Raw genomic sequence first — 13,656 nt, 5'->3', positions numbered from 1 at the left:
ACTGTCTGTGCAGTCAACAAACTGAACAAATCTCTGTTGGAGCAGTAAATCCATTTAAATAGCTGCATTTACACATATCTGTGAGTAAATGCCATCCATTTGTCCCATATCTACCTGATAGCTCTGAACAGAGAATTTTCCCTGAACTAGCCATAAATGTAGTGTTTTGGTTCATGGACAGATTCAAAAAACACACCATGTCTGAGGACATTTAATATAAGAAGACTGTATTAAAAAGTATTCCCTAAACTTTTGTATGCAGCTTTAAAGTTGTGTACAGAATTAATTACCTAAGCAATGAAAATCCAGGAGGCTTTTTATTACACAGAGAAACATAAAGAGCTGTAATCCCCGTGCAAATATTTGTGTACCTTCCTCTGCTATTAATGAATAAAAAACAGCCTTTGCTAAGGAAAGAAAGATACAAACCCTGTGGTGCTTTTCCCAGCATCAGTGGAGCACCTTACCTTGCTGTGGTAAACTGTTCCTTTGAAAGAAACAGAACTGTTGCTCTGCTGAAGATCTGCTGTTGTTCTGCTAAATGTCTGCCTGAAAGCATGTACCTGTTCCAAGGCACCCACACACATTCACATTCAAATTATGCCACACATTAGCAATATTTTACAATCTGCAGCTTGCAAGCACATAGTATTTTGGGGTCCTTTCAATTTCTCTGTTATTCAGAATACAAAGAAATGTATTTTCTCTGCTCTAATTGTCAGGATTCAAAATTATCAGCCATGTAATGGGCCCTAACTACTGTAACTGCTGGGCCACTTAGAGCCTCATTGGTGGCTGGCTGAATAGGCCAGGATTACAGTAAGAGCAGCTGCTGCTGTTATGTCCTTCTATAATGCAACATTTGTACAAAGGCATGGAGACTGGCCGTATTCTTTTCTGACAAATGTGGCAGTGTAATATGCAAACATACACGCAGCCCTCTTTTTTGCTCTGATTGCAGCTTGTTTCTTTCTTTTGTCTACCGGGCTCTGCAATCTCTGTGGACCAGTAGACTATGCCAAATATCCCCCTAAAGGTCTCAGCTCACCAGGCCTTCAGGAGTCCACAGGTGCCTCTAATTTGTATTCAGTTTCCACCACTGAATTGTAGATATATGCATTTGAATGAAGATCAGCTTGTAATACAGAAATGAAAACATATTTCCTTTTCTACACTTTGATTTTGGTATCTCTTTTGCAGATTTAAGAAGTTTGACAATAAGTATTTGAAGAAAATTTTAATTCGGGAACACCAGCCCAAATCCAGCCTTGTGTCATTGTACAAAAAGATGGAGATAAAACTGGCCATCGAGATGGCTGAGAGTGGCATGAAAATTTCAAAACCATCCACTACTTCTTTACAGTGAGTACCAGCCTCCTGACCCTTTGCAGAGTAGGGACAGAAGGGCAGGGATAAAAATGAGGAGGTACCCAAGGTATTCCATGATTTAATTGAAATGTAAGAAAAAAAAAAAAAAGACAGTTGAGAAAAGAGAAGATGCAATTTGGTGCTCATCATAATTGTGCTTTGCTCAGAGAGTGAAAATTAAAATCATGGACATTTCCTGTTTCTTTTCCATGATGGGCAGTCCTGAAGAGGAATCTTGAGTCACGTACAGAAGCCACTCTGGTGGCTTTAAATCTCAGTAGTGGCTCAAGACAGATGTACTTATCACTAACCTGGCCAGTGGGTTTTGTTAATCCCTGCCAGGTCCCTGCTACTCTGCTCTTGTGAGACCCGACAGTTCTGTGTCCGGCTCTGGGGTCCTCAGTACAGGGAAGACACAGACCTGTTAGAGTGGGTCCAGAGGAGTGCCACAAAGATGATCAGAAGGCTGAAGCACCACTCCAAGGAGACAGAAGGCTCTGGGAATACTGGCAGGTTTTTTTGCAGCTTTTCAGTACTTAAAGAGGACTTACAAGAAAGAAAGGGACAGACTTTCTAGTAGACTTGTAGCAGTAGGACTAAGAGAAGATAGGTTCAGATAGGTACAAGAACTTTTTATGATGAGGGGGGTAAAACTCTGGAACAGGTTGCTCTGGGAGGTGACAGATGCCTCATCCCAGGAAAGATGCAAGGTTGGGTGTGAGGGGGCTCTGAGCAGCCTGACAGAGCTGAGGAGGTCCTTGCTCATTGTGGGGGGTTTGGAACCAGTTGCAAGGCATTCTATGATTCTATCAAACAGTGATGCCACTTGACATCAGACAGACCAGGGGACAAAACAGGTGGGACCTTCTGAGGGAACTGAGGGAAAAACCCTCTAGGAAAAACGTTGCACAAATCTTCTGTCCTGCATACTATTATTGATATGCATGTATTTATCTTTGCCTTGCAACACACTGTCCAGAGCACAGGTACTGCTGCAGGCACTTGCCTCCATCATTTCTTTCCTGGGCTCTTGCTGACCAATGTTGCTGCTATTGCCTGCTCTTTCCTGTTGCATCCTTAAACCACTGTCCATTTTGCAGCAGCTCCTTGTAGGGTCTGGCATATTACCTTTTTTGAATGATGATCACTCCCAATAACAGAAAATTCAAATATCAACTGGCTATTAAAATCTTGCTTGAAACTCTGGCTTAATCATGTCAAGATCAATCTGCTTTCTTGTACTGATGTCAGCATGCAGTGTAAGACCTTGCCCTTTTCTCTCTAAATTATTCTTTGCTGAATGGATGATATTAAAAAAGACTGCATGTATGTCGGGCTCCTTTCTGTCTGCTGTAATCCCTTAACCATTGTGAGCCAAGAGAAAATGTGCAAGGTGGATACACAATCCATAGCAATCAAACCACATCCCTCTTCTTTTCCTGAGGGAATGAGAAAATAAGGCAAATTGCTCCAGCATAATTCAAAAATTTTCTCCTGAGCTGAGAATTTAGATTGAAAAATATTCTTTAATAACCAGCTGATATGATGGACTAATTTTTGCAATCTCTAACCTGGCTATAATTGAATTTTGCTATGCATCATCCTCTGATGAGAAAACCTTTTTAAAAATGAAGTGTCAACTTCAGAAAAACAGCCTGTGGCTCAAAACCATTATGATCTTGTGGGCTGTGAGAGTGTTCTAGGAAAATACACGTTTCCCCACCTCTGTTCATTGATAAGTGTCTGCTGTTGAGGACTGCAGGAGACAGGATATTGAGCTAGTTGGTGGACCTTTGGTCTGAGCCAATACAGTAGTTCTTGCTGTCTTTCCCCACAGCAATTAAATGAACCTGTGTAAAAGGTCTCTAAATGTATTTATAAATTCTATGATTGCTGTCATTGATTCAGCATGTTCCTAAAGTCCCTGTCTTCAGTGAAGGTACAAAACTCTGGCCATGAACAAGAGGAGATTTGAAATAAAATTCCAATGTATGGCATGTAAATCATTATTAGCAGTGCCAGAGTAGTGAGAAAACTCTTGATCACACTTCTGATCAGTTTTTTCAGTCTTTATGCACTCAAGGAGATTTACTTTATAAGAATCAAAGCAGATGTCCAATGCAGTGAATCAGAGAATTGCGTTCATGCTGGTGTGATTCCTGCAGGTGGAGTGGATGTCCAATTTACAGTAAGTATTTTCTGTGTGGAGCGAGAAAATTTGCCCATGGATTGTGCAACAAAGAATACACAGTGGAATGAAAGCAGAGCATTTGGTTCTGACACTTTGGAGAATATAAGCTGATAAATAAGGATGGAGATGGCAAAAATGGAATCTAAGAGATATTATCAAAACTGTGGGTTTATGGCTGGTTTTTGTAGGAAATATGACTGTTAGAGAGAACCATGGTTTAGTACTGAGTTTACTTAATGCTGGCTTCATATTGCTGCAATATTGACTTTGATAAATCTTAGAATGTATCAATACAGTACAGATCAGAACTAACTGTTGTGTTGTCTTTTGTGGTGGTACAGTTATGAGAAAGTTGTGTCCCAAAATTATTATTCATTCACAGGACAAGTAAAGATTAATGGAGAGTTTACAAAGTTCAAAATTTTAGCTATAATATAAAAAAAATTACACAGATTGTGCAAGTATCAATGTATCAAATATCAAGTATCTCCATATCTAAGGAAGAAAGAAATAATGTCATGGCAGTCATTACAGAGAGACAGTTTTCATGGCATATTATAATATAACTTTTTTTCTTCATACATATGTATCCTGTGCTATTCTTTGTTGTAACATATTGGAAGATTCAATAAGAAAAAAGAAATAGTTTCAATAAGGATTACTTTATGGGTTTGGTAACATACTGTACATGTTTGAAAGCCCTTTCTTAAGGTACTGCAAAATGTGAAAGCAATCTTTTCTTTATTACTATATATGTGCATTGTTATCAGTTGGGTGGGTTAATTTCTAATCCCATGAAAAGAATGACGGTTTTTTATTTGGGCTCCAGAACAATATGGATTATCTTCATGCTATTTTTTCTCTTGCTACCCCAGCTCAACTGAGACTCAAGCAGTTTTATTTACTCTACTTAATTCACTTTAAGAGCAAAATAATAAGATTTGAAATTACTTAGAACAGGATACTTCTGTACTGGCATGTGGAGAAAGACGGGTATGCAGCTGGAAAAGAAGAGATAATCTGATAATCTACCCTGTGGAGTCAAGATTTTCCCTGTTTAGATGCTATCCCCTGTTTATTCCCAACTGTAAATTATAAAGACCCGGTGGACACATTCAGTGGAGCACAGAGCAGGGAGGCAGCTCTTCCCTTTGATGTCAAAGCCACCTGCAGCAACTACTCCAGTTCCATTTGCATCACACAAACGAGCCAAGCCTGTATTTTAGAGACCAATGCTTGATGACAGTCCCCAGGGCTTGTGCTTGTGTATATTTTCCAGGTGTACCTAGGGTCTCCCTGTTGTGCAAAGGGACATCAGATGGGGGCTGCAGACAGCAAGGAGTCTGGTTTCCCTGGGTGGAGGGCAGCATGCACAGGCTGTGCCCCAGTCTGAGACACACCACACCCAGCAGAGAGTAATGGCACAGTGCATCCAAGCCTGAAAATTGGTAGCATCCCCAGGTCCTCCCAGTGTATCTCTGAGAACTGAAAGCAAGTGAAAAAGGAACCAACCAACCAATGCACCCACCCATTCAGCCTGGAACTTGGTGATGGTGAAGGTCTTTTTTTCCCTGATGGGAAATAACTAACTTTGTTGTCATTGCAATTGTTGAGAATTGATGAATGTCAATTAAACATTTGATGGGAAGGATTTAACGGGGACAAGATAAGATTTCTGGTCAAATCCAGAAAGGCAGCCCTTTTCTGTCACACTGACTTGCCAGCATCTCAGTGGCAGACTCATGATTCAGTGAGGTCCTTAACCTGCTGCTTATCCCAGTCCTAGTTCTAATACTACACCTTAGCCTGTTGTTAATTTCCCTCTTCGTTTTTATTTCACAGAAGAAAGTCAGGTCTCTGTTTTAGTCTGATGGCAGAATGAAAACACTTTCAAAACCTTGAAATATATAAAAAAATAATTCTTATATTCCAGGGGCTTTGCACAGGGGCCAGGGCTCCAGAGATCACTGTCTACTTCATAGTAAGAGGCAGTAAAATATAGAATGCAGGCAGTTCATGTTGGTCCTACAAATTTTCAAGATGTTCATGGTAGATTATAGAACAAAACAGTAGTAATATTGTTAAACTAGATAAAATTGTAAATTCCAACCTTTTTCCTATGCTTACATCATAATCACAGTTTAGCTTGAATCCATTGTCCTTTGCCATTAAAATTTTAAATTTTATTTTAGAGGAAGTGTGAGATAGATGCACACAAAACTCTGGCAATACTGTACAGACAACATTTTAACAACATCACTTAGCTGAAAAACACCACTTGCAATCACTTTTTTTTTTTTTTTTAAGAGGCAAGAAAACAAAATGGAGAAAGGAAAAATTCAGAAACAAGATAGACTGATTCATCCTGGATGATCACTATCTATTTTCCTTTCTTTTCCTGGGAATTCACCTGAACACTAACTCTCACAGTGATTGACTGATGTAGTGAAACCCGATAACATTTCACAGCAGCCCTCCTCCACTGTTTTGCCAGTGAAAAAGCCAGGCAGTTACAAGTGACTGCGGGCTTGTCAAAGTTTTTTAAAGACACAAAGATTACTATCTTTTAGGTGGTTCTTTAATTTCAAATGGAGAAACAGGTTCAGTAGCAAGGAAACTCTATATGTTCTCCTCACCACAGGGCAGGTCTCTCAGACTTCATAATTAATATACTCAGGATTTTCTTCACATTCTCAAAGGAGTAAAAACCAGTAAAATTGCAAGGCCCAGACTGCTAGACCATGCTGAGGTTTTTGTTCAGACAGAGGAGGAAACTTGCAGCGTTTTCCTGAGCTGGTTATGGCCTGGTCTAATCCTTAAATAGGAACTTCCTTCTGGAGGTTTAAGAAAGAAGAGTTTCTGCTGCCAGCTGTATGAGGGCTTAGGGCCCAATTTGACTATATGGATAAAACCAATGAAAGAGCAAAATTTGACCTTTTTTCATTCATCTTTGGATGATTTGCAGGTGTTGCTGATCACTGAGAGGCCCTACATAGCCTTCTGTTCTAGCACTAAAAATAGTCCATGCGCATTATTTAATGGGATTAGCATTTAATCAGCTCATTAATATCATATTTAATTTCCCCTTTTATTTACAGGAGCGGCAAGAAGCAGCGTGCACACAGGCTGTCCCCGGCAGAGGTGGAGGCCATGCGGGACGTCCTGGCACACAACCTGTACCAAGTGCGGCAAAGGGTGCGTGAGCCGAGCCGGGCCGGGCCGGGCCGGGCCGCCGCAGCCCGTGTTTGCCCTGCCCGTACCGCGGGCGGGGGCACTGCGGGGAGATGGGAGGGCAAGGAGGGAAGAAGAACCCTGGGCTTGGGAACCGATCGGAATAAAGGAAAGCTGGGTTTGCGCCTTTTTTTTTTTTTTTTTTTTTTTTTTTTTTTTTTTTTTTTCTCCATCAGCTTTTCGTCCTGCCGGCAGCGCGAAAAGCCAGGGTAAATCAGTGCCTGAGCTGTAGAGGTCAGGCTTCCCTCGCCGCTGGGCTGTGAAACTGCGGAACTGAAACTGCGCTGCGGGGGCGAGCGGGAGGGCAAACACCGCGCAGTCCCGCGCGTTGGGAGCGGCATTTACCGTATCGCAGGAGAAAAAAATGAGGAAAAAAAAGTTACCATGTCCTCCAAGCTTCATTTGACACATTTAGGTGGTTTGTTTCCCTGTAGAAGTGGTGTGGTAATACCTCAGCGGGGATTTGTTTTGTAGAAATTTGGAGTGACCATGATGCAGCCCAGGGTATGGTATCTGCTTAATCCGGTCTCGGGCGCTGAATAGACAATTGAGAGCTCGCCCACAGCAATGAGTGGGAGAGAATACATTACAGTAACCTTGAAATTATGCCGATAAACAAGGCTAACTCATGTAACACACGTGTACTAGAAAATGCTAGGGCCTGCTCATTTAAATGTGGCATTATTAATATGTTATTCATTCCTAACATTGTTTGACTTGCCATGCCTAATTATCCTTATGATATTAATTTCTTATCTTACCAGCAACAATTTGCATATATAGTTATCTCTTAGCTTACTGAAATGAACTCTCTCTCTTCAAAATCAATTACAGTAATGACTATTTGTGCTAGTCATTTCCTATGTAGTATTAAGAATGGTGTGCTTTTGGAAATGAAAGATTGGATGGAAAGTAATGCTGCTTCTAATACTCCTTTTCAGCTCTGAAAAGCTCTTGCTCCGCAGACCAATTTTACAAGGACCCTTGCAAATGAAACTGAGATGAGATTCTACTTTTTAAGAGGGATTATAAACTTCAGTGAATTTTTCTCTTTAAGGCCGATAATTATTTCCTTCATTTCACTAGATGTAGATGATAAACTAAAAAGCTTGTCTTAAATGATGCTCGGTTTAAGGGAAGTTTGTGCAACTGTGGAAAGGAAACTCAGTTGTGCATCTCATTCTGGAGATTCATTCTTTGTTCCTGAGTCCATCTGAATCTTGCTCCAGACTCAGTAATATTAGCACCAATACTCAGAGCTGAGTTAACCAGTTATCTCTTTCTTGAGACCTGCCTCATATCTGTAGCTCCCAACTACACTTAAGGAGAGGAGAAAAGAGATGGCAAGGCAAGCCCAGAGATTATAGCAGCCTTCTTAGGTAGGTATATTTTATACACCTGCACTTTGAGCAGGTAAGAGTCTATCAAAAATGGCATCAAAACACAGCCATTGAGGTCTGACACACACAGCTGTGTTCATCTTCCTCCCATCTTGCTCTGCAGCAGTGAGATTTGTGCGTGGCTGCATTTTGCCGTGTGATACCAAAGCGATCTGTGTTGGGTCAGTGACCGAGCTGAGGCAGATGTCCCCTTGGCCCTGTGATTGATCAGACTGATTAACATTACAAATGCATCGAAAATGAGCTGGCTGCATCTTTTGTTTCAGGCACCAGCATACAACAGGCACAATCTTCCTACTGAGTCAAGTGAGAAACAAGTGCAAGAAATCCTCATCCGTCGGGAACACAGCCTGAGGCAAAGTTGCAGGAAGGGAAACAGCTTGCCTTGGGGTAGACCGGTACCTGTTATCCATCTACTGTTTATGTAAAAATGCCTCTGCTGCTCTGTAAATATGGAAAGACACTAGTTTTAACGTGCCCTTCACTGCATTAAAATGGGTGTTTTCCCGGTGTGCTCATGCAGCACTTACAAAGAGCGAGCTTCACTTAGCACGGGAGCAGTGAAGTTTTTATGTCCCATCTCTATACATTGGTCAGAAATCAGCTACTCTGGCTGTGTGTAGTAAAATAATGTAACTTGCATTGATTTTGCATGTGCAAAGTATGGTGTAATCAAAAAAGGCCTGATGCAAAGCCTCTGGCACGTTGATGATTTTGGTTCTCAATCAGTAAGAGATTTGTTTGACTAAAGGGAGGCATTGAACAGCACAGACATTTATAGCTGAGATAATCATGGTTAAGGAAGAGAAATAAGTTCTTGTTGGATGGATTAGTTGTATTCGAATTTTTCACCTGAAACAAGAAGGGTGAATCTTAGAAGGACATGATTTTCTCTAGTGACAGTAAAAACCCCTTTGGCTGTTATATCAGACAGACATTCTCACTGGAGCTGATGTGAGTTCAGCCTTCCAAACCAAGCATTGGTCTTATTCATGCCTATCAATCAAAAATTTGGCTTTAAAGGTGCAGCATATTGCCATAACTCTTTACTGTTTCACCAAGTAAGTGCCCAGTGGAGCCAGTCACAGGCACTGGACACACTTCTGTCTCCTGAACAGGTTAAGACCACGGAAATACGCTACCTCTCCTTGCCTCAGGGTCCACGCCAGCCCACTAGAAGAAAAGCCAGGCATGTTACTTTTACAGGTAATGGAAGTGCTTTACTCTGTATCCTACTCCAGTAGCAAAAGAAACTTGGCCACTTGTTTGGTGGATTTAACAGTAATACGTGCACAGTCCCGTGGAAGCCTACAGCCTCTTTAAATGTACTGCACCCTTCTCTCCTTTCTGTTTTATCTATGTTGTTTATATGACCATTACTGCAGCAGTTTGTTTTGTTCCAGCACCTCCTGCTTTTCTCTTTTTCCCTCTTGGACAAATATTCCTGTGATCCCTGCAGTTCCACCTGGCCAAGCTCAGGAACACAAATTAGCCATTCCCTGCAGCCCTGCAGACAGAGCTGTATGCAAAATTATTATGAATTTCTGAACCTGTAGCCCAGTCCAGGTGAGACTGATGGAGCTCCATGCCCCTGGTCCTTCAGGTACCAAGACTGAGCAGGTATTCCCAACATGCAGCCCCACACCAAAATTCAGTGCATGTGTACACACAGCCAGACACAGAGAGCAGCACAGACACGGCACAGAGCTCACACAAATGCAAACAGCACCAATGGCCACATCCTTGTCCCCTCTCTGGCTGATGAGACTGATAGACTGTTAGTGAAAAATTATAAATACATGCATGCTATCTGAATCTTCAGTAGCTGGCCTGAGATACATGCTCTGCTCAGCACCTGGCCCTGGACCTTCCATCTGCACATTTGGTGGCACTTGGGCATGTGAGTCCCTGGGGACACAGCCCCCAGCAGCTGCTGGTACACAGACCTACACAATGGATGGCACACAGAGACTTGGTCTTACACTCTCCCTTGTGTATTGTAGGACCCTCCAGCAGCTGGCCTTGGGCAGCCAGTCTTCCCTGCCTAAAAGATTCAACGTATTCCACACAGCAGTCTCAGACCTAAAAGCACTGCAGACACTTGCAAGGAACCAAATGGTGCTATAGGAGGTAGATGCATTATTTTAGTGGGGAGAGAGCTAAATCCTGAAGTAGTGAATGCAAGTACTTTTTTTTTTCTATTAGGCCTGAATTTAAGGCCTGCCTTGTAATCTATCAAAATAAAACATTTTTTGGCCCAGCCTCTGGCCCCACCTTAGGGTCATTGTGTAGCATTAACCCCACTTTAAGCATCTTCAGCAGGAAAAAAACAACCCTAAAGTCTCTCATAAACTCTTGGGATGAGATAAATTGCTCTTGGAAACTAAGAAGAGAAGTACTCAGTATGTAGGGAATTAGAGTGACAACCTCATTCATGCACACATGCATTTTCAGAGATGAATGTCATCTGTCTATGCCTGGAAGGCCTTCTGGAAAAAAATCTTTCAACAAGCTTGATTTAGGTCTTATATACAGCATGTGCAGAAATTTTAGTAAATAAAGCTCAGAAATACCTTAAATTGATCTTTAAGTCACCTACCAGCTCTTTCTGCCACTCATATAAATGAATTGTCCAGAGAGGTTCTTGTTGCCCAGACAAATTATGGACTCCCCATCCCTGAAGATGTTGATGAGCAAGTGGATGGGGCTGACCAGCCTGGTCTAGTGGAAGATTCCCTGTTCATGGAAGGGGGGCAGAAGTAAGGGATCTTAAAGGTCCCTTCCAACCCTAACCAGTCTATGATTTTATGAATTGTTTCTTTGGCAGTATATATCATTCATACTTTGTAGCAGTGATGCTCCCAAAGGGCTGACTAGAAGCCCTGGAAATCTGAGAAATCCTATCCTGCTTGGGATGTAGTATGTCCCTGTGGCCTATGAGCAGCAGTGCTTCACTGTGCCAACTGTGAAAGAAACATTAGCTTAAAAGAATTTAATAGTTATGGATCTGCAATAATTTCTTAAATTTTAAAACTGTGATCACAGTCAATACATGTGTACTTGAATTGTAGCAGGATTTGGACTTATTTTACTGTTCACAGACCTTTGTCTTTATATCCCAGATCCTCCTAGCTTAGATTGTTAGGAGTTGTTTCTTACATTAACTACTTTCCTGCTCTGTAGTTAGACTACAAGTGGCTTTAGGAAAGGGAAAATGTATGTTCTATAAACTCAGCAGGATGAGAATGCCAGTTACGGGCCTCTTGCAGGCAATTTTTTACAATGTACTTGTGGCAAAGCAAGCTGGTAGGAGCAGATTTGACACACCCAAAGTAATCAAAGCACCCCTGGTTTCAGATGAAACTGTTCATCTTGTTAGTCACAGGTCACTGGCAAACTTGATTTTTGATGGATCAGAATTTTCTCCTTTATCCCATTTTTGTTTTGTGCTGTGGGTTTAAAAATGCTTTTTAGCCATGGTACTAGGTACACTTGTGAAATTTTAGAAAAATTTAAATTACATAAAGGAAAACTCTTGCATTTCACTCTTGCCCTTCACCCTTGCAGTGAAGGCATTGGGCAGGTCTGTGAGACACCAAAAGGTGAATGTGCTCATATTCTGGGGTTTCAGAGCTGAGATGAGGTAAAGAAAATCTTTTAAACATTGACTTTGAGATGAAAATTAAAAATTAGGGCTATTTTTAGTTCTTGACTGCTTCCTTATTCTATAGTAATTATTTAAAATGTTTCAGTTCCCAGATATTGTATTTAATACCCTTAATCTCTCCTTTCCAACGGCATTTCTCTCTTCTCTTGTTTGTCTGTTTATCTTTAGATCAGCACAGGAGAGGCTCTGATGCTGCACTGCCATTGGCATCGAGGTCCCAGCCCCGAGCACGGCCGCTGGAAGCACAGCAGCGCCAGGAGCTGATTCCAATGGCACACCTGGACAGACGAGCTGCTCCATCCAAGCTGCCAGCTCGCAGAGGAAATTCAGTCAGGCCTCATCATTTCACCAGAGCACACAATCCAGCTCCAATGCCAAGGGCTCGCTTCACTGTCAGAGAGGTGGAGGAGTATGAGTCAGAAGAAGAGACAGAAACAATGGCACCAGCCAGGCCATTAGTTATATGAGGAGCAGAGATCATCAGTGTTTGCATCTCTAGGGCCCTTGTTGCGCTGCTTCAAAAGAAATAACAAAGCTTTTATATGAACCAAACTATGATTTTCCTCTGGGGACCAGTGTGCTTGCTCTCGTATCACTTTCAAGGGTTGTATTAAGGTACTTAGTGGCTCAGAGAAGACTCAAATTCTTATGGGCTAATATCAAGCTTTCTTTCCAACAAAACACTCCAGGAAAGAGGAGAACATGATATTTGTAGGGGTTTGGATGTGGATTTAAACAGCAGTAGTTGGGTGCATGAAGTACTATGGGTGGAAGCTGACACTGCCTTTGTTTCATGCTATGGTCTGCATCTAGAAATATCTAAAGGCATCTCTGACATGTGAATGCACAGATTAATAACTTCAGCTTGCATAGAGCTTTTGATTTCAGATCAGAATCAGCTGCATTCCAGGAAAGAGTTAAAAGCAGAAAGGCATTTTTTAGGGCATGTAAATGTCACTGAAGATGCCTAAGCAAGACCTTAAGTCAAAAGGATTTTCAGTGAACATTTTAAGCACTTGGGAACCTCTTGGTAACTCAGGTTTTGGCACTGCAAATGTGTGTAAAGTCATCTACTGTGATGATCCATGGCTCCAGATACTTAAATCAATTTCAATATGTAGGCTCTTCTCACTCACCTACAATTGTTTTGGATGAATAAAGGAGGTACAAATCCAGAGGAGTTTTCAGGCAGAAGTACTGTCAGGTTTTTATTTGTAAGCATGGAATGGCAAGAACATACACAATATTTTTGTGATACAGCAAGCAGAAGGCTTCCTTGTAGAGTATCTGACTTCTCCATTCCCCACTCCCACCTTGTGTGCCCAAATGCATGCACCGTTTTTCACACTACAGCTGGACCAGCAATGCAGATAGGAAGCAAGAAACTGGGATTAAAGGTAGAGGGAGCCTAATCCTGTAGCCTGCTGTCTAGCAGGAAAAAGAGGCCCTGTGTTTGCCTCCCAGCTTTTTGTAGTGTCTTCCTATATGTTGTACAGAGAAGATTTTCTCCAAAAGAAAGCAGAAATAACCAGAGGGATGTGCACTACAGCACTTGGACTCCCTGCCTTTCTCTGGAGCTCCCTTCCAAGTGGCTCTGTGTGCCCATGCTCCACTCTCAATGCTGGCTCTCCCTAGAAGGAGAAGCAAGTATGGTCTTTAGTCATTTTAGCTAAGTCCCAGACACCTAGTTTCTCTGAAAAAGTTCCTTTCTGTGGAATGGAAGCAGAATTGCCACTGTCTTCTGTGTCTTGGCACTGTAGTTGAGCTGATTTTATCCAAGGGGATGAATCCAGCAGTCC

The 13,656-nt window shown here is 41.8% G+C and overlaps 1 protein-coding gene across 1 annotated transcript in view; it reads left to right on the top strand.

The window, feature by feature from the left end:
- SLC9A4 (solute carrier family 9 member A4) overlaps nt 1–12,324 on the top strand; it is a 29,640-nt gene extending 17,316 nt beyond the window's left edge. Inside the window, exons 8-12 of the mRNA XM_058018432.1 lie at nt 1,201–1,362; nt 6,658–6,754; nt 8,457–8,588; nt 9,309–9,396; nt 12,026–12,324. Of these exons, the coding sequence (XP_057874415.1) occupies nt 1,201–1,362; nt 6,658–6,754; nt 8,457–8,588; nt 9,309–9,396; nt 12,026–12,324 (778 nt within the window). The remainder of the gene's footprint in view (nt 1–1,200; nt 1,363–6,657; nt 6,755–8,456; nt 8,589–9,308; nt 9,397–12,025) is intronic.
- Nucleotides 12,325–13,656: the final 1,332 nt, after the last annotated feature.

The sequence above is a fragment of the Melospiza georgiana genome, chromosome 2 (genome assembly GCF_028018845.1).
Source record: "Melospiza georgiana isolate bMelGeo1 chromosome 2, bMelGeo1.pri, whole genome shotgun sequence".
NCBI lineage: Eukaryota > Metazoa > Chordata > Aves > Passeriformes > Passerellidae > Melospiza > Melospiza georgiana.
The sequence above is the reverse complement of the archived record's forward strand: the minus strand, read 5'-3'. Positions and strand labels throughout refer to the sequence as shown.